This window comes from Pezoporus wallicus, unplaced genomic scaffold, assembly GCF_028554395.1.
Source record: "Pezoporus wallicus isolate ANWC-B61680 ecotype Strahan unplaced genomic scaffold, APGP_CSIRO_Pwel_v1 contig_8000, whole genome shotgun sequence".
In the NCBI taxonomy this organism is placed as follows: Eukaryota; Metazoa; Chordata; class Aves; order Psittaciformes; family Psittacidae; genus Pezoporus; species Pezoporus wallicus.
In genome coordinates, this window is record NW_026635009.1 from 1,317,747 (window position 1) to 1,338,706 (window position 20,960).

At 41.5% G+C, this 20,960-nt stretch overlaps 1 protein-coding gene across 5 annotated transcripts in view; it reads left to right on the forward strand.

Annotated features, from left to right (window-relative positions):
• XYLT1 (xylosyltransferase 1) overlaps window positions 1-20,960 on the forward strand; it is a 192,603-nt gene that overhangs the window by 129,894 nt on the left and 41,749 nt on the right. For all 5 annotated transcript variants that reach the window (XM_057409117.1, XM_057409026.1, XM_057409206.1 and 2 more), the window contains 2 exons: window positions 729-901; window positions 1,523-1,725. In XM_057409117.1, the coding sequence (XP_057265100.1) occupies window positions 729-901; window positions 1,523-1,725 (376 nt within the window). The remainder of the gene's footprint in view (window positions 1-728; window positions 902-1,522; window positions 1,726-20,960) is intronic.

The window sequence follows — 20,960 nt, forward strand, 5'->3', positions numbered from 1 at the left end:
CCTGAGTAAAAATGTCTCCGTAGCTCTTCAGTTAATCAGTACATCCTGCCTTACCCTTGCACTGCAGTGTTTGCTTCAGAAGATGAAGACCAGAAATTCATTGGTTAAAGTAAGAATGAGCTTAAATTTTAAATAGGATTGTGAGAGACCCTCTCCTACATGAAAAAGTTAAGATATGCGGGTTACCATTTCGATGTTCCAGGATACACCTGCTGTTACAAATACATGCTATCAGTTGAGATAATCCTCAGCTGTTAAGTGGCAGTTTCACCAGCTTCCCAGCAGAGCTGTCCTGGTCACAGGAGTGAGCATCTCTTGATAAATGGGAGGTTTCATTTCTGGGGGAGTAAGGGGAATGTTGGCCTTGGCATTGTTTGAAAACTTGGAACAGTACTCATAAGCCTTGAGGTTATTCCTTTGAAGATTCACATGTGTGTACCCAGGTAGAGAGAGCTTTGTCTGACTCATAAACATTTGGGTCTTTATTCATGTTCATGCAGCCTTGTCCAGGTTGAGGCACGCAGGCATGGCTGCTGCCCAGGGTGATGACCCTGTACAGTGACAGAGGGGTACAGTCTTGATGACATGCCAGCTGGCACCCCTCAGGAGTTATCCTTTCTCTGTAGAAACTGCTTTTGAAGAAAGAGCTGAGGTGAAATGTGTACTGCTCTCTACACCCGTGCCCTGTGGATACACTCAGAGATGTCATGTGTTTTGTTTTTGAACAGGAAAAGCCAACAACAATGTACAGTGGGATGAGGACTCCGTAGAATACATGCCAGCCAACCCAGTCAGGATCGCATTTGTCTTGGTTGTTCATGGCAGAGCTTCTCGGCAGCTCCAACGCATGTTTAAGGCTATTTACCATAAAGACCATTTTTATTACATTCATGTTGACAAGGTAATATATCACTGGTTATAAATTGCCTGTCTCGCCATCTGTCAGTCTGCTCATTTTTGTCATCTTCATCTTCTCTTTACCTCTGCTGCATAAAGTGCATGTCACTTTTTGTCTCTCCATCTGTTATATGGTTGGAGCCTCTTCTTTCTGGTTATTTTTTTTTTCCTTTCTTGTTATCTTCTATATGTAAGAGCGCTCATTTCTTCTTATGTCTGTGAGTATCCACGTCTGTTGTACATTCAGTTAACAGTAATTGATAAGCTGATGCAGACTGACAGTGGTAGCCCACTGAATGGAGAGCTGACCTGAGGTGCCACCTTGCGCAAGTTACTTTAGTTCACAATGTAAAAGGGAGGTAGTAATAGTCACCTCCTTAATGAAAGCCCTTCGGAATCTCCTGGTAACAAATGATAAGTAAGAGCTAGTTGCACTGATTTGTGGATACCGTAGTTGTAATAAAAAGAATTTAACAGGGGTCTCTGTGCATTTTCAAATAGCATTTAGCAAAGGTAAGTGAGGGTAAAGCAATGGCAGTGAGTCAAGAGTTGGTGGTTACTGAATACAGAGAAGAACACTTTTGGACAGAGTAACTTGAATCTATTACTTTTTTCTCCTGTAAAGCGATCCAATTACTTGCACCGGCAAGTGCTCCAGTTCGCCAACCAGTACCCAAATGTGAGAGTCACTTCCTGGAGAATGGCAACTATTTGGGGAGGAGCAAGTCTTCTGACCACCTACCTGCAGGCCATGAGGGACTTAATGGAGATGAATGACTGGCCATGGGATTTCTTCATTAACCTCAGTGCTGCTGACTACCCAATCAGGTACAATGAGTATTTTAAGAACGTACATGTTTGTTCCTAAAGGAAATATGTACTGAAGGATATAAGAGATGACATGTCCAGGCTGTGCTGCAAGAAGCAGAGGTCAGAGGGGCAGTTTCTTCTATCATACAGCAGAAGACTCCTCTTGGTAATGCTGGTGTCTGACAGCCACATCTTAGCCAAGGAGACAATCACCTTACTCCTGTGTGCCTGCCACTTACGTAGGAAGGGCTAGAGCAGGCTAGCAGTGCTGGCTCTTCACTTTTACTGAGTAAGGGCTGCTCTATTTCCAGCAAGGGGTACCTGTAAGAGAGGATAAGTAGCAGGAAGTACTGGAGCTCAGCAAATGAACCCCAGGTGGGGATAGATTTATACATTCCAGGGCTGATGAGCAGTTTGGTTTGATGTGTCAGAAAGTGTTGAAAGTATGAATATAGATTCAGTGAAGATAATGTATCCTTTGTTTAGTACTTTTTCTGCAGAGGATAACGATAGTAGAAGTGACAAACAAGTTGCTAGGAGTCAATTATATCTTCAGCACCAGCCGTTGCCTGAATATTCAGATAATATCAGGCAAAGAACTCCACATAACACCACATGACAAGGCTCATAATTTTAAGTGAAATCATATTCTTTCTGGGTTTACATCACCCAGGTCTCTCAGCTGCATTCTGTAAGTTTTACTGTATTGTGCAGAAGTAGATAGTCCATAAAAAAAAAACAAACAACCAGCCTTCCCAAAATGTTGGGTTTTAGGCTATTGGAGTTATCAAGAGGAGGGAAAGAGGAAGTTCTCCTTATGAGTTCTCTTTCCCTGGATGTTGAAATGAATAGATGAAAGGGGAAGTAACTTGGGCAATTTTCTGATGAGTGATGACATAACATGCTTTTAGTACTCTCAGAAAAGAAATATATTAGAAGCTTTCACTGATCAGGTTTCTGCAAGGTCTCTCAAAGTATGGGTCCCTTCCTGAGGCTGCTACTCAGACAGAAATCCCCACTAAAGTGAAAAATGGAAAAAACCATGAGCGTATGCCTTATGAAGGATTTTGTGAGGATTGACAAAAAGGCTTTATTGCTGCTGCCCATTTCTAAGCATTGTCAGTGACACACAACGCATTTTGAGAAGAAAAATTAGGGAAGAGCACAAGAGTCACAGAGACTGCATTGATACTGGCACATGGGGATTTGAATTAAGAAATTGTGGTATTTCTTATTGCATCCAATTAAGAAACTTCTGGTGTCTAACAGGAAGAGACCTAACAATTTTGGCATATTATCCTTGCTTGTAAGGGAGAGGATGTAGTTCTCTGTATATCTCTTGAGTTTTGGGAAAAGCTAGCTTGTTATTCCTTATCATTCACCTTCTGGGGGGTATGCTGCACCAGTGATAAAAAGTAAACTAAGGCAAAATCACAAAGGAAGAGGTAGGTGATGGCACTTTGAATCAAGTAAGATAAATTGTAGGAGAATAATTACTGAAGGTGTAGTATTATAGACTATTTCCAGCAGATGTATCCAGTTATCCTTTGTGGTGTTGACTCCACGCTAAACATCCTGTAATGCTGAGGCCATGACCTGTTGTGGTCTCAATTGCTCTTAGCTCCCTATGGAACCAGTTAAACCACAAGGCCAAATGAGAACATTCACTTACAGACATGGCTATAAACAATCACGGGGTTTGTTGAGTAGACTCTAGTCAGTTTGGTGTTAATGAAGTCTTTGTAATAATGCCGTGGTATCTTACAGTCATGGGAACTCTGAACAAGTGCCATTCAGCTGGAAAAATTCCAGACGTGTGTTTCTTCACTGGGGGAGATTCTTGAAGGTCACGCTCCCCTGTTGCAGCCACTCTCAGAGCCCCATGGTGGGCACTCAGCAGCAGGGCAGGCATCTGAAGTGCTCACTTCCCTTTCTGTCAGAGTATTCTGTTACCAGAACTGATGGACATGTGCTTCCTCCACACCACTCATTTCAACAGAAAGTAAAAAGCCTGTTTCGGTGCTATAACTTTAATGATGGTGACTTATAGGTACTGTTAAATTTTTTTGAATACAGAATATTGAAGCTATAAACCTGGAAAATGTTATCTCATCATATATATATATATATGAGTTCATTTCATTTTCACAGTGGAGATGCTATAAATTAACATTGTTTATAATGTTTAGGAAGATATTACCTCTCTGCATACCCCATAGAGAGCTGATTATTTTCCTGGGAAATAGTAAATAGGGTGTCTGAAGGTTTTTTCCTTCTTTCAGACGCCATGCCATGATTTGTCAGATAATGGGCTAAGGGCAGATTACACTTCTCTCACTGGTTAGTCATATTGCAGTGTTTTTGCTAGGTTTCCCTGCATAAGAACATATGAATTTTGTGGATTAATAGTTTTTATCCAGAGCTGCTTCGCATTAAGCTTTTGCTTCCCATCTGCCATCCCATCTGTAATGCTGAAACCTTTACTACTTCTCTTCTGATAATAAAAGCTAACGCAGCCTTGTAAGTCAGAAAAACACATTCAGTATATGGGGTTAATATTATATGATGAAGCCTAAATCTGTCTGGGGAGCAGTCTGGTATGTTCATAGACCACATTACAATTGCAAGGAGCCCCTCATCCTTCAGATGATAAGTCCAGAAGCAGATGTTAAGGGCCAAGCTATATGGAGGCCGGGGGGGGGTGCAAATATTAGAGCCATTCATTTTGGGAGGGAAACAAATATGCAAGTTTGGAAAATTCAGGTACCTCTGTTACTCTTCCCAGTGCTGTCATGTTTACTTTGTGGAGTCTTTAGGTCCAGCACCTAGCACAAAGGTGGTCCTATTCCATGTGCTTCTAGTTGTTACTGCAGTAGAAATTGCTAGCAAACAGAGTCTGGACATAAAGGCACCTCCAACAAAAATATTTTGTTTCCCTTTAATCATGAGGCAAGATGCTGTTTATTGGCCTGAGTGAAATGAGGTGGTGCATTATCCAAACTTGACTCCATGCAGCTCTGTTAAACATTCTCAGCAGGATATCAGAGATGAAATGGCTAAAGACAGAACTCTACAAGCAACTCTGATGTGGGAGGCTGTGTGATTGCCCCTTCTTTTGCTCTGGGGTTGTGAATTAAAAAAGGGCACATGCCTTGGGAGTTCTTGGGAAATTATCTCTCTCAGTCACTGCATTCATAAAGAAATGAAAGAAACCAGAACCTTCCTTCTTTTTCCTTACCTTTTTTAAGTTTAGTGACATTTTTTCGTGATTTAAAGTCTTGTCTTCTGAAAGTCTCTTTCAAAACTCTGTGGGAAAGCTATTGATGTCTTAACCTCTTACTTTACATGGGTATCTATTTGCATTATTTATTGCCTCTGACAAACAGCATCAGGTAGTCAACCTTATGTTCAGGGACTGAAATTTCACTCCCAACAAGGTGAACTATGGTAGAGCATCTATTGATGCTGAATGTTTAATGTGCAATGCAGGAGTCCTTAGATAATGTGGCGGGTGAAGTGTTGCACCACTTAAATTAGGAAGTTTAATGAGATCATTTAGCAGTGAATGTCATGTCAGTGCTTACCTGGCCACAAAGCTTGTATAAAGAATAAACATAATGAAACATTTGAACTATTTATAATTTACAGTAAATCACTGAGCTTTGATCTCCAAATCTAATTGCCAGCTAATGCTTGGTCTTTAATAAAGGTTAAGCAAAAATATTAGCAGAAGCTTGGGGAGTGCTTCAGAATAGTAAGAAAATGGAGTAGCTTGTTGATGGAGCCAGGAATGCAGATACGACTACATTTCCAATTAAGAGCAATCAGCTATAACAAAGGAACTTAAAAGAATCCCAGTGGAACTACATGTGTTTTGCTGTTTAACACCATGTTAGGATAAAGATTGCATAGCCATATTTTCCATAAAAACCTGTGTTGTTGTCCTGGGTTCAGCAGTAGCCAGTCATTTTTCTCCTTCTTGGTATCTGGTGCAGTGCTGTGTTTTGACTTTTGGACTGGGAACAGAGCTGATAACAATGATGTTTTGGTCTGACCAAGGACTTTGTGAGCTTCATGCTCTGCCAGGGAGGAGGGGAAGCCGGGAGGAAGCAGAGACAGGACACCTGACCCAAACTGACCAAAGAGGTATTCCATACCACAGCACATCATGCCCAGGATGTAACTGGGAGTTAGCTGGAAGGGCTGGGAGACTGCAGGGTTGGAGGAGGTGTCGGTCGGTGCTTGGTTGGGCTGGGGGGAGATGAGTTATTGGTTGGCTGGTGGTGAGGTGATGTATTCTCTTCCCTTGTTATTTCCTTTATGATTGTTATTGTTGGTGGTAGCAGCAGTGATTTGTGTTATACCTTAGTCACTAAACTGTTCTTATCTCAACCTGTGGGAGTTGCATTATTTTTGATTCTCCTCTCTGTCCCTCCGGGAGTAGGGGGAGGGCAAGAAGGGGAGGAAGTGAGTGAACAAGCTGTCTGGCTGGGTTTAAACTGCCACAGTTGTGAAGACTCAGTCAAATGAGGCATGTTCAATAGAGGTTTTGGTGTGGAACTTGAATGAAATGTGTATCATAATTCAAGTAGCACCTGGGGAAGGTAGCTACAGACTCCAGGGAGTAAGTAGATGGGATGATCTGACTGGGGTAGGTCCTTTAAACAGTTGCCAGTTTTTTGTCATTTATGGAGGTCATCTTTATCAGTTAGAATCACACTCAGAAATTTAGAAAAATGAGCTAGCAAAGAACTATTGGCTGACCTGCTCTTGTTTTATTGTGTTGCCCTCTGTTGGTCAAGGTAAGGTTGCTGATGCTAAATGCCAGTTATTTAACATTAGAGTTTAATGTTCCTATAGAAACTTGAAGGATATCCTCTGAAGCAGGTAAACCTTTTTCTCGGGTCACTGTTAGCAGCCCAATCAGCCAGCAGCAGACCTGCGCTCCTCACTCTTTAGGAGAGTTGTTAGCAAAGATAACTACCCAAAAGCAACACTTTTATTTGAACTCCTGCCAAATCTAGATGTGATAGACAGCCTAGTAGTGATAAAGCTGTCCTTTCACTCATCTGCCGGCACAGATTTCATCCCAAATAACTTGCATGGCCAAGTCTTGCGCTTGGGCTCTACTGTGGTTGCTACATTTGGACGTCAGGAAAGGAAACTGAAGACATTGGCTGTGAGGAAAATGAGTTATTTAAAATCCTGCTCTTCTACGAGCAGCCAGATGAAGTATTGGTTAATACAAAACCAAAGTGATGACTTCTGAATGAGATCACTGGGCAGCAAAGTGTTTGCCAAGAGTGAGAAGGTGAGAGTGGAGGGAATAATTCTTCAGTTTTTCCTTCTGGTGGCAGGTGGAAGTAATTATAACCAACAGGTTCTAGAAAGTTGTTCAGCCTTTGGGATAAATGCTTCAACACTTTTGCAAGTTATTTTTCAGGTGCCAAAACTACTTGGGAGAACAGCAGTTTCCTTGTTTCAGCCACTGGCCCAAATTCATCCACAGTAAAACATGGGTGACTAACACTCTATAGAAACAGCATCAGGGACGACAGTTGCTCTGTCAAATTTACCATGGCCTGCCCAGATTTCACCTGGGCAGTTGACCAAATGACACAACCTTTGAAGCAGGTGATTGGAAGAAAACAAATGAGAGAATACAGTTTGCATGGAGAGAGTAAACCAGACTCAAGCTATCCATCTGCTTTTGCAGAACTTCTTAGCTTTTGCTGTGTGCAGGCTTGAAATTCCATCAAGGAAATGCAGGAAAATCTCTTATTGGAACTGAAACAAAGAATTCAGTTTTCACAAAAACACTTAGCTTTGCGAGAAATGTCTGAGACCCAGTTGCTCCCTCATTATGAACTTAGAAATCCCAAAGCCAGCTGGGCTGATGAAAGCTGTGTAATGTCACGTAGGATGACCAGAACCATTGGCCCCCTTCCTTTGATTTCTCATCAATTTAACTTGACTTAATTTAACAATTATGTCCCTCAGATACAAAATTCACATCTGTCTCTCAAGGATATTTCTTTCCTGGGAATTACGTAAGCTAGCCATGAAGCCTGTATAGAGGATGCTGACTTTCTAGGGCTGGATTTGACCTTACACCCCATTCGAAGCCATCTATTGCAGTGCTTCTGGGAAATGCAGGCCTGGCCACTAGAATAATGTACTGGCCAGTAGGCAAATAATTCAGTATTCTTTAAAGCACGCTTTCAAATGTTCTCCTGACCTGAAGCACTGGTACATCATATCTATATATCTAGACGGGAGTACAGCGCAGGTGGCTTTTGCAGTGCAACATCTGTTAAGATGCCAGTTCCTAAGGTTTTTATCTCAGTTTTGTCACTGACATTGTATGCAGTTTTGTTTGTTCAGAATATCTTTATCTCGCAAGCCAGACATCAATCCACTCTTAATGCTTCATAGGGAATCTTTTCTACCATCCAAAAAAGAACTTTATCAGTGGTTTTTCTCAAATCTGCATTCTCTGAGAATTTCAGATGGGCTTTTTTCTTAAATCCCTCAAATAACCTTTTCTCCTCATCTTTCCTCACTTTGTCAGCACATTTGCTTGAGATTTGTATGTATTTTAAAGGTTATCTCTTTGATTTGCTATCCCACCTCTCTGTTCTACTGTTAAATTACCAGAGGTTGGCAAAGCAGTGGTTTTGCACATGGTTACAAATGGGTGGAGTGTAATGTTGAACTTACTGTGGCTTTAAAAACTTTTTTACCTCTGGTGTTAACATAATATTTTTTTCAGCCTGGCAGATGTTAGTGATGGGAGAACCACCCTTTCTCTGGGCAGCCACAGCAGCTGAGATTACTCTTTCTCCACCTCCCCTTTTGGGTTTAAGCTATAAAGCAGCTTTTGCTTTCTGAGAATGGTGTCATCTGCAGCTCTTAGTAACTTTTTTGGCTACTTAGTCCTTCTGAAATGTTCTCCATAGCAGCGTCAGTTTGGCAACAGAAATAAATGCACCCCAAATTGGAGACTGGTTTGGCTATCCAGGCATCTCTACAGCACATGCAGATGAAAGATGCATCAATAAAGCACAGTTTTAGAATAGCCATATTTCTCAAAGTACCCTTGTACTTGGCAGCACGTTATCTTGTTGATTACAGTGCTAAACATTCAGCCCTTCATCTCTTCCTATGTGAACTGAAGCATCTGAGCCAGCATCTGAGACCACTCAGAGGACCGCCTGGCAAATGAAAGCCCCAGATGCCAAGCTTTACATTTTGATGGGCATTGCAGCATCTGAGCACTTGCTGGGCTGCCTGGCTGGTATCCTCTTCTCTCTTGGCTCTGGGCTGCTCACAGGGAGGTTCTCCAGCAAAGAGCCAAAGGGTTTTCATCTGTTTCCCATTTGCTTTCTGGATGCAATTTATTTTTTACTTATTTATGATTGAGAAAAATGTCTATCTTCTAAAAGAGAGTTAAACGTTAGTCTTCACTGGATACCCGACAGCCTGATCTAGAAACAATAACAGTACAAATGTTGTGATAATGTGCATCATTGGTTCCTAGGCAACGCAGTTACATCTTTTGTCTTCAGGATATTCTATATTTTTGTCTATATCTATATCAAAAATACTATTCTAAAATAATATCTAGAATAGTATTTTTGTTAGGGAGACTTATGTATTGGGACCGAGGAGGACATTGAGCAGTATGAGGGATCATGCCAGCTCAGCTTTTTCTCCTTCACAGCTCCAGGGCTATTTATGAAACCTGTTTTTTCATTTACAACTTGTCTTTGTTGGTAAATAGTCTGGGGTAACCAAGTCAAAAAAGGGTCTTTCATGCAGAATGGCTGTTGTCCTTTAAATCCATGGATAGCAAAATTCCCCACTAGTGATCCCATACTGAAAAGCCCTTCCCATGGTACTTTGCTGCTCTTTGCATTCCTGGGCAAGAAGTTCCAGTGGGGTTTGGGAGTGTAGTGGGATGTCAGTTGTTAGGGAAAGCCCAGGTGTGACTTTCTTTCCTGTGTACTCTCCTGCAGGTTTGCTCCATGTGGATTTTACTTTGGATTTAATTGTGAGGTGGATAACAGAAGCTGCAGAGAAACATGTCCTTGTGGTGTTAACCTGGGGTTTATGAGCAGAAACTTTTTAATCTTCAGCTGGGTTTGGGGGGTTGTTTTTTGTTGCTTTGTTTTTTGGGGTTGTGGTGGTTTTTTTTTTTTGGTTGCTTGGGGTTTTTTTTTTGAGGTTTTTGAGGGTTTGTTTTATTATTTTATTTATGAAAGTTCAGCAAAATCATTATCAAATTCCAAAAGCTAAAACTGCTTGAAAGAGGGAAACATTTCTATTATAGCATCATATTTTAAGCATGCTCTCCCTTCGTGGCCTCGCTGAATTCTCTCTGGAAATTAAAAATCTGTTGAAATTGCCATTAAGACACCTTTTATGTTTAGACTTCAGGATGCCACTTACAATAAAACAGCTGCAAAATAATACCTGGTGGCAGTTCAAAGTGACAACGTGTGCTATTATACCTTTTCCAAGTCACTCTTAAATAGTTGTGAACCAAAAGGCCATTAAAGGGTGAGCAAATATGTTATTCTGTTTCGGTCTTTTAGTGGTGATACTGAACTAGAAAGGAGAGGAATAGATGAACTCTTCCTCCAAAATAGGCCTATAAATGTAAGAGTTGAATGGTATTTGATGTTGAGGATTTTTTCAACCAATTTATACATAAATTCTGGTCTTGTCTTGATATTAAATTATGCACTGACTTTTTTTAAATTCAGGATCACTGCATGTGAATGAGCTGAAGGGCTGATTTGAATGAAATACTTTGCATAAAATTAAAGCTGCTTTGGAACAACAGGTATTTTTTAAAAAGCTCTTCAGCATAAATAAAATGCAGCAGTAACTCACTGTGGTTTCAGAGCAAGGGTAGCACAAGTGTACAGTCCCGTCTGCCTCTTCCCTTCACTCTTACCCAGTGGAAACTCCTTTTACCCCAGAATCACAGTGCCAGGCAAGAGCTGGTCACCAGCTGCCACCAGTTGCCTCGCTCCTGGGATTTACTCAGAGTGCTGATGGAAATACTGTAATACTTGTACAGAGCCATCCAGCGTTGCTCTGTGTGCTGCTGCTGTCACTTGGTGAAGTCCCTAAGACCACGCCACATGTTGATGCTCCAGTCCACTGGCTTCAGAAGCTGTGGGATGGAGGAGAGTGGTTACAGGATAGAGGTGGGAAGCATGATGCTGAGATCTTCCAGTGCACTCCCTTATGTAGGAGCTGTTTAAGGGGCTCCTTCACATTCATACTCTTCTGCAAGGAACAAACCACACTTGATCAGTCTATAAATGCTGCAGGGGAGACCAAAAGAGTAACTATGAGCAACTTCAGTGCTGCAGAGCTTGGGTGGATCAGAAGAGAGTAAGGCATCTCTGTGCCTATTAGTCCTGACTAGCGCTAGCTAGTCAAAACTTTAGATCTTGATATTGTGCAAGCTTTGACCTTGTGGTGCAGGAATTCAAGACCTACATTTTGCTGTGCAATTCCAGGTGGAATTAGTGGCTAGTTACCCATTATAGTCGCACCTTATTACAGTTGAATACTTCATTTCTGCTCCTCCTGCGCAGCACACTTAGTCACAATGCATTTATGTACTTCTGAATCTCTCTCTACATAAATAGCAGTGCTGAATAGCATTGCCTATGTTTGTGACCATGCTTCTGCAATTCCAGGCTGATCAGAGGGGATGAAGCCCTAAATGGTTCATTGTAGCACACATTCCACTCTGCTGCACGCTGTTTAATTATATCCATCATTCAGCATTACTTGATGAACCAGCTGTAGGCACAAGCATCCCTAACCTTTCATCAGGATAATTGCACTCTTTGCCACATTAAGAACTGGTTTGGAGCCAAGTCTTTTCCAAATACAGAGTCAATCTCTGTTTAGAAGTTTTCTGCCCCAAAGTAATTTCTAGGAAGTAATCTTGCAACAATGCATTCTTGGGGCAGCTGAAGACTGAAAGGTCTGTAAATCCAAATTGGTTATTTGTGTCTCATTATGGCTCTAAATAATTGAGGCAGCTGTGTAGGATGTTGTGGCACCGCCTCGAATCATTGTATTCTGAAGATGGGATGCGCCATGCCAGTCAGGTGCAAGGTGGCTTCTAGATGGTTTCTGCAGCAGGGGCTGGCAGGAACTGTGTCTGTGCATGCTGTGTGAGGGTCGGTATCATTGCTAAACCTTTGTATAGGTGGTATCGTGTAGGCACGGAACTCTTTCTGCGAGGCTCAAGTCATGTTGCTAGTAGCAGCTACAGAACTATAGCTGAAGACTGAAATGCCCCAATCTTTCTTCTGTATTTGAAACTGATACATGCGGTGTGTTGAGAGCCTGTGTATCGAGAGATACCAGTGCTAGATATTATCAAAAAGTGCTTGGAAGACCTCCACGTCTGTGAACCATTACAGCCTAGGAGGGGAGAGGAGCCAGGACATCACTCCAGGTCACCTCCTGCCTACAAGGGAGTAGGGCTTGGCTAAGTCCGGATATCAGCTGGTGGCAGACCACCTAACTTAAATTCACATGCCTCTTTTATATTCTTTTGTTGAAGTGAACCACTGGTTCTCTGCTGATCTCATGATTAAGTAGGACTGTATTGGTTGTAGCTCTGTTGAGCACAGCCATGAATGGGAACACCAGCCTCTCTCCCTCCCAGTTGTTTTCTCGTCAGCCTCAGTTACATCAGCTAATGGATCTATATGGTCCCTTTGTAGTTTCCTCACTCAGACCTCCGCTCTGCCACGTTTGTGCCCCTCATCCCAGCATTCTGCATTCTTCACCGACTTACTCCAGAACAGTCCCAATGAAGATTAGGTCAGGTCATCAGCTGGCACAAATTGTCAAAATAAGATTATTGCTCAAACCAAATAAAGGTAACAAAATGTGACCTTCTGTTGTTAAAACCAATTAAGTTTCCTTCCATCAATTCTCAGTTCATTATCCCTTTCACCCCCCAGGCCCTGTTCTTCCATCTTTTCAGGCTTGGTGCAGAATTAATGTTAAATCCCATTAGCCTGACCCCATTTTCCCCATTTTGCCTTCTGGTCTTTTGAATGTATGTGCTCCGGCAGGTTGATTCGGCAGCTCAGGGATCAAAGGGAGTGGCAGGCCCACAAGGAGCTTCAGGAAGAGCCTGATTTATTCTAATTCACTTTACCTTTACATGAGATTTCTGAAGGGGCCTCAGCAGTAGGGTCTTGTCAGGAGGAAGAAGGGCTCTTGGCAGCATCCCTGGCCCTTCTGATAGTGGGGGTCCCACCACTCATTTCTTGGGATAACTGTAGTTAGGAGATTGAAGCTTATCACTGGATGAGTGTATATTCCCTCTTGCCTTTTCCTTCAAAATGTGGGATGGAAAAAAACATGTTTCCTTACCCAGATAGATGCTTCCTGCTGCATCAGAAGGACTGTCTGCAATCAGAACAATGTGAGACTGTTTGGCTAGATTTATGCTGCAAATTAAACAGGGAGATGGCAAGACCCAGTACCAGTATTAACTAACCTATAGGTTGTGGCATCTCAGAAAGGGCTTTCCTGCTCCCTTTTCCAGCAGTGGGGTGGTGATCTCAGGTTTCCTGCTGCTTGCAAGCTCAGCAGGAGCACTTTGTATTTCTTTATTGGCATGAAGCATTGGTCAGCCACTGCATTGTGTGGCAGCAGGGGATGTGCCTGGTGAGCTTTGTAGAAGGTACATTTGGGAGCAGATCTGCCATGCTTTGCCCCTGAGTGGGCCGGGAGGTAGCCCTGCAAAGAGGGACTGTGGGGAGGTGGCTTCAGTGGTGAGCAGAGTGTGGGGGGAGGAAATGTCTTCGGGGAGGAATGTCTTCAGTGAGCCCTGTGGTGAGCCACTCTTTGGTGTTTTGCCAGACGTGCTGATTTTGAAAGTGATGTGGGGAAGATACAATTTAATGGCTTTCATTTCCTGATGTGACAAATGGTGAGGGTGGGTGGGGTGATGTGCTGAATCACAGCCCGTGGGGAGCACACACAGCAAGAGCAAGTTACATTCCACAAACTAAGAAAGGACCAAAGTTAACTGGCTGAGTTTACTTCACATAAAACATTCTCGAGGTTGCTTTCTTCCTACTTTCTTGGAAGAAAGTGAGCATCTTTTAATTTTAATTAATCTAATGAGCAAATAATTTTTCTTACTGACTTGTACAAATGAAATTTCAAATGGATGTGGGGATATATAGGTTAGATTAAGTGAACGGTTGCTTTAAATCTAGGCCCATAATTAAGTTTAATTTCTTCTCTTACACAAAACTCTTGGTAATTTAATTTTAGAGATGGGAAAAAAATTGCAGAATATAAAGTATGCTGTTTAAAGTATACAGGGTAGAAGCAAACACAAAGATCCTATTCAGACCAGTATGTAGTTTTTTATCCTTTTAACCAAAGTCTCACTAATTTGAGTAATGGACTTGATAATTTCTGCAGCTCCCTCCACTTGCTTATTTAATCAGTGATTATTGTTTTCGTCAAAATGGGATGTATCAGGCAGATGAGGTTCTACATGAATATGCAACAGCAGATAAACACTGAAAAAATGCAAAGTAGAAAGCATCGTTCTGTACCAAATAAAATCCCAGTGCTTTGATAAACCTAAAAATCTATCATGTTTCATTTTAGTAATTAAATATCCTTGGGTATTCACAGCTGGTTAGGAGAGTATTTCATTACCATTTTTTTTTTTAGGTACTTTTCAGCAAATATTAAGTGGGCTCAGTTGTTTTTATGAGATAGGATAGTCATGTCTGTCTTAACTTTTTTTAGTCTGCATCTTTCCAAATGATATCCAAGTATTGACAGGGAGGTGGTTTGTGGTTTGGTCCATCAAGAGTTCATGTGTTAGCTTGTTAAATGTGGTAGTTTTCTGTATTGATCTCTGCATTGATGGAGTTGATTTAATAATGAAATGGCTTGTTATTGTAGTAGCAGGTAAAGGCAACTTTGTGAAAACTAAGTTATTTTGGCAAATACATTTTAGCAGCTGTTAGAAGTCATGTAGTAACTGGCAGCAGTCACATTTTCTGCCGTTGTGACACATTAATGAATGGGCCTTCTGGAAAAGAAAAGGTTCCTCAGGAACTTCTCCTATGGAGAATTACCTACTACGAAATACGTAAGCAAGGAAAAAGTGAGCAGTTCTCAGAGTAACAGGAGGACAGTGCTATTTTTTGTCTGTTAACGTGCTATCCATGCATGTTAACTTATCTTCACTGCTTAGGCAGTCTAGCCTCTGAATTTGAAAACACTACAAAACTTTCGTTACAATTTCCCCTAGTCCATTCCAAGAACACAGAGCCACGTTTATGGTCTGGCTTACACTAGTATAAACTGAGTACATGGCACTGATTTTGGAGCATTACAGATATGAAACCAGATTGAAAAGCAGTCATTTGAAAGACAGAAAAGGTAGAAGATAGAAAAAAAAAAGTATTTTTTCATTAATGAAAGGAATTTTAAGAGGGAACTTGTCTCACTGTTGAGGGTACTAAGAATATCAATATGTTAAGGAAAAAAATAATGGCTAATTTGCTTTCTTCCAACATGCACCTGGTAGGAGAATGAGCAAAAAGTGCATTTACCACTGTTTCTGTCATTCCACAAAGTATTTTTTCTGGTGGGAGAAACCCCCCCCCTTGTCATAAAAGTTGTTAAATAGGAATATACTGGAAAGAGAGAAAGTAATACCCAAAATGCTGGTGTTTTTTCTCTTGCTGCGTTAAAATTAGGTAAATCAAATCACTAAATTTAAACATTCTGGGCATGAATCCTCTTTAATCATGCATCCCAATGTAAACAGCAACGTGGCGTAAAGCTGTATAACTAACCTATGCAGGTACACTGCTGCTTCCTGTGCACTGTCTGTTAAAATGATCATTTACGTCAACACTCAACTTCCTTGTAGTTGGAAATGTAAAATATGATAGATCTTTGACAGTGTATTATTAAAATAGCCTTTCCATGCTGAGTTTTCAGCAGCTAGCATGCATTCATTAGCTTCATGCTCTGCATTCAATCACTTCATAGTCTTACTAGAAAAAGGTTAAAAGCGTTAAGACTCACTGATGTCATCCACCTTACTGGTGCAGTTTTATCATGAAAATCACAGTTCTTTCCATTTAGCCTAACCACAGCTACCTTGGAAAGTTGCTGACTAAAGTGCTAACGGCAGCTATTAGTGGAAGGTCAGCTGAAGTGACTAGAACATTGGCCTAGTTGTACTTTGTCTGAACTCATCCGGCTGCCTGTGACAAAGTTCCCATGGAGTTCTTTGCAATACGTGCAAGCTCACTTGCCCGTGCTTGCGCTGATGCTTCTCCTCCCTTTGTATCATCAATTTGGGAAGTATTCATTTTGAAGCAGAATGATGACTGTCCAAAAATCTGCCATGGACAAGAACAAGTAATTGATTATGCTGCTCAGGGGAGAGTGGAGTGGAGCTGAGCTGTAGCGGTTCTGCCCAGGATCCTGGCCTGCTCTGGAACAGCAGCTGTGCCTCTCTATGGGCCCTGCTTTGGACCAGAGTCAGACACCTTCCACTCCATTGCTGGAGAGTGTTGCATCCTGTCTGCAATGGCAAAAGAGACCCAAAGCACATATATGGCTTACCCCTTACATGCCTGTTAGCCACAGCAGGGGAGATAATATTTAACCACTGACTCTACCAGGGAACAAAAATTAAAACAGAAGGTTGTCTGTTAGGTTATTTTATTTCAATTTGCAGATTTGTGTTGATGGGTTCAAAAGCCAAAAAAGGCTGGAAATAAACTATAAATGTGCCAGAGCCAAAATAAGCAGACTGAAATATGGCTAGACAAATTGCTTGTATTCCAGGCAGACAGAGACTGAAGTGGGGAGCAGGCAAACGTGGCAGCTCTCTCTCTCAAATAGCTTTCACAATTTTTTATCTATTTTTCATTCCCTTGAACATAAATTTCTGCTTGTGAACGTAAAATGCGCCAATGCCAAAAGGTAATTTGCTTACTCAAAACTGGCACCTTAGTTTAGGAGAGCCAGCTCATGTTTAGACCTGAGATAATGCTGAGTAAGCATCAAAACCTTGGGTTAGTTATCCAATGCTTTAAGCATCTTGGATCAGGCTATAATTAGAAGTGTCTAAACTCCGCGTTGCTGTATTTTCTCTTCAACAGCCTGCATTATTTTGATTTCAAAATTCAAACAATGGAAATTCCAGAAGGCTTCTTAAACAGGTTTTGCCAGCACTGATAAAAATGAGCTTTCTTCCTCACGTGCAGTTCAGCTAAACTGACATCTCTTCTGCATGTAGTGGGGAAGGAATTTTGCTTTGCTACAATATATATCTTTAAGAAGTTTTCTAGCCCTTATCAAAGTTAGACACACGTCTCTGCCTTTACTTAAAAATATTTGTTGGAAATACGCAATTATAGGCCTTTTATCAAAGGCTATCTGTCAGGCACTCGGATACTGGTCCAGCAAGATTTAAAACTAAGAGATACTAGTGGTGATGTGCTGATATTCATAAACTTAAATAGAGAAATACACAGAACATTTCTAACAAATCAGGGTGAAACATTCCTTCCTTTCTAGCAAAATGCCTCTGAGTTGAGTGCATTCATTCCAGGTTATTTAGGGAATAATTCATCCTGCATGTAGCTGACTTCCTTTGATTATTTTCATGTGTACCAGGTTCTGTGCAGTTGCACATTTGGAAGGAGCTTTGGGAGCTTTTGTTATTCAAGTGTTTTTCAGTGCATTCATTGTTGATAAGCATGCATATAATCTAGGCTTAGCAATTGCCTAAAATTAGATTTTTGAGAGGAAAACTACTTTAAAGCATTTCATAATTTTACTGTAAAATACATAGGTTGCTTTAAAATTAAGGGGGAAAAAAAGAGCTGCAAATGACATGGTATTACAGGATAGTGTTTTCTTATTTCTTTATCTTCTATTGCAGCAGTAGGGGTGCTTTGAAAATGTCATCACCATGGACAAATGAGTTCCTGAGATCAGTTCAGGTACTCCAGGGAGTGAGGGGATTTCTTGAAAATGTTTTGTAAACATCAGTGAGTTTAATCTCAAACCGTCAGTGAGTTGTGTGATATATCTGTAGCAGAGATGGACAAACTGAGGTACAACTGAATTGACCTCCCTGGAACAGTCTCCTTGGTAAGTGTATTTGTGCACCTGAGAGACCTAGATTAGTTAAAGGACAGCTCTCAGCTCTAATCTTCTGTGTAATTGCACATGCTGCTTCCTAACACATGGACATGTAGACCTTTACCCATGAGGTAATTTATGAGAATATAGTGTGAAAGTTGCATCATTTGAGAAGGGCTCCAAGTGTCCATGCTGTCGGGAACTTTACCAGGTCAGAGACACAGTGATTGCGCTGTGGTGTAGTGTGTTTGATAAGATCCTGGATAATGTAAATGCTTGTGTTGAAATTGCACTATAAAATAGTTGGAAATTGAGTATATTACTTTATATCTAGCAAATAGCTAAAGAAAGTCGAAAGCAACAAGTATGAAAGTTTTAATGAGTGCATGTGGTGAGTATTTTATTATCATAAAAGCTGTAGGGTTTATTAGCTGATACAGGGCTGGAGTTTTTCATTAGCCAAAGGGTTTCATGGGATATAGCTGGAAAACATTCCAAACAAATGAATATTCTATTTTAAAAGAATAATGAGACGTTGAGGGGTTTTATAAACTCCGAAGTTTGCTAAACCAATATCTCTAATTAGATGAAGGAACTCTCTATAGAGGCTTTGCATCAGCGGCTGTGCACATAGCAAATGTTTTAAGCATTTACATATCAAATGCTGCTGGCAGCATTTTGGCTGCAGTCCAAAGCTGTAGATAGTTTTAATCACATTTGTTCATTAATCCTTGGTGGAATTCTCTTATAATGGTCTCTAGGATTTTCATTTAAGCATGTGCTGCTACTTCTCAGCAGTGGGCTTATTTATTTATTTTATGAATGCCATCTGAAGCCTTGAATTTATGGAAAACAGGTTGTGGAGTGGCTCAGGAAGCAGACGATGGAGTATATTCTTTTTTTGTCAGTAGATCTCCTTTGTACCCAAGCATTTATGTATTCTCACTAGGAAGAGGTTTATTCAGCAGTGTGACATTTAAAGAAGACTTTACTCTTTTGTGACTATGTTAGTTCTGTTCTTTTCCATAGGAAACAGACAATGGTTGAATGGAAAGCAGTAATTGAAAGTAGAGCAAAGATGATTGTATTGCTAATAAAATGTCTTGAGAGTCATACAACACTGGCAGAGCTGCGCTGAAAGTAGCTGCATCCTGTATGAGAAGTGATCAGTGCCTGGAGTATCAAAATGCAGAACACTAATGCTCTGAAATACATGGGTGCAACTCCCTGCCCCAGTGACCACCCTGTTGCTGGAGCAGAACTCTAATCTCTCAAATACTCAAGCGAGCTGAGCTGCTAAGGCAATAGTTTTCTTCCATTACCTCGTTCCTCGGTTAAACCTGACTTGAAAGACAAAACAAACCATTTAAGACAGCACTGGTGTAAAAGCAGAGCTGTTAGCAGTCACCTAGAGCCTTCCACACGCAGTTGGTCTCTGAAATCATATCTGTCGTTCCCATTTTTATGGTACGTTTTCCAAATGAATGCTGTAATGGGAATCAGCTTCTCTGAGAAATGCTTGCCATACTAATATTTGTTCTGCAATAGATAGCAAGGGCTAAATATAGCCTTCCCTTTTCTTTGCAGTTTTAGATGGCAGTCTTTTTCCATGCTTAGGCCAGTATCAGGCTCCTCTAAGCCTCCCCTTGCACTGAAGTGCCTCTAGGGAGAGAGGAGTGGGAGCATCAGTGAGAGGGTCCGGCTGCATATCCAGGGTCTAGAGCTGAACCCTGCAGTGAGAGGGGTTTTTTCCTGTGTTGTTGTGCTGTATTTGCGGTTGATCATCTTGCTGTAAGCATGAGAGAGGTCTTATAGGTTTCTGATTTTTTTTCTGCTGAATCATTTGGCCGTTGTATCCTTTTGTTAGGCTACCCATGCATGCCATGCACGTGAACCCACATGTGTGCTTACTGGTGTGGTGGAAGGGCCAGTATGGATAAGGGTCCCTTACTGGAGTGGCAAGATCACACCCAGCTTCACTGCCAATGTTGCCATGTCCCCAGCAGATGCAGGAGCAGAGCTTTCAGAATGCCTTGAATAGGCTATACAGGTGTAGGTGGGAATTCACGATCATTCTTCCCCATGTCCTGGATTGCTCTCCTTCCTCATCACCACCTCTGCTCCTCCTGGTGATGCAGGGCTGTTGGCAGGTGCGAAGCTGCTGAGCCGGTCTGAACACCTCCACTCCTTGAGTGAGAGGGCACCAGGGTGGGATGGCCCCCGGCTAAGAATAATTGGAGAAGGAACTCTCCTTCTGCCACAGGGGTCTTGGTAGTGATGGTATGTCCTAATACTTTACAATAATGTGGTAAGTAAGATTAATTTAATCACTTATTGAAATCAATGAGCTTAATCATAATTATTAGAATTTATTGAAAAGCAGGTAGCAAAATTGAAGGCACTCAGCTCTTCAGCTTCAGGCTTTTGTGTGCACAACTGCATGTTTAACCATGGAGTAATATCATACTTAACTCTGAGTAGAGGAGTTCGCCCCATAATTCCAGCTTTCTTCTCAGAAGACTTTTTCTTCTCTAGGGACCATCTAGAAGTAGTTTCATGGCAAAGAGCTGTGGGGTTTGCTGTATGTTTGGTATGTGTGCTTGCTGTATGGGCCCTGTGCGGCTGCACCTTCCCACAGGCACAGTGATCCTGGGAAAGGAAAGTGTGGAGGGGAGTCAGGCACGTACAGGTGGAAATACCAAAGCTTTGAGCACTGAGAGAACTTGTAAGAGTCTTTACTTAGCTCTTCTGACTATATATTTGCCTTCATCATCCTTGCTTTAGAAGCCCTACTCTCCCAAAAGCTTTTCCCTTTATGTTTGTTACTCTGGCTTTTTGTGTGTTCAGCTGCTTTCGTGTTATTCTCCTGCCTCTCCAGCACCCCACGCCACGGCAGGACTACTGCTGTTTGGTGACACCACCATTCACCACGCCCAGAGCAAACTCCCTCCCTGCGTTCATGTCCCTCTGTGTTGCAGCTCAGGTCTTGTTCAGCAGAGCAGACTTGCCTGTAGATAGCACTAAATTAGTCATGGGTATGAATTTCACCCATTTTC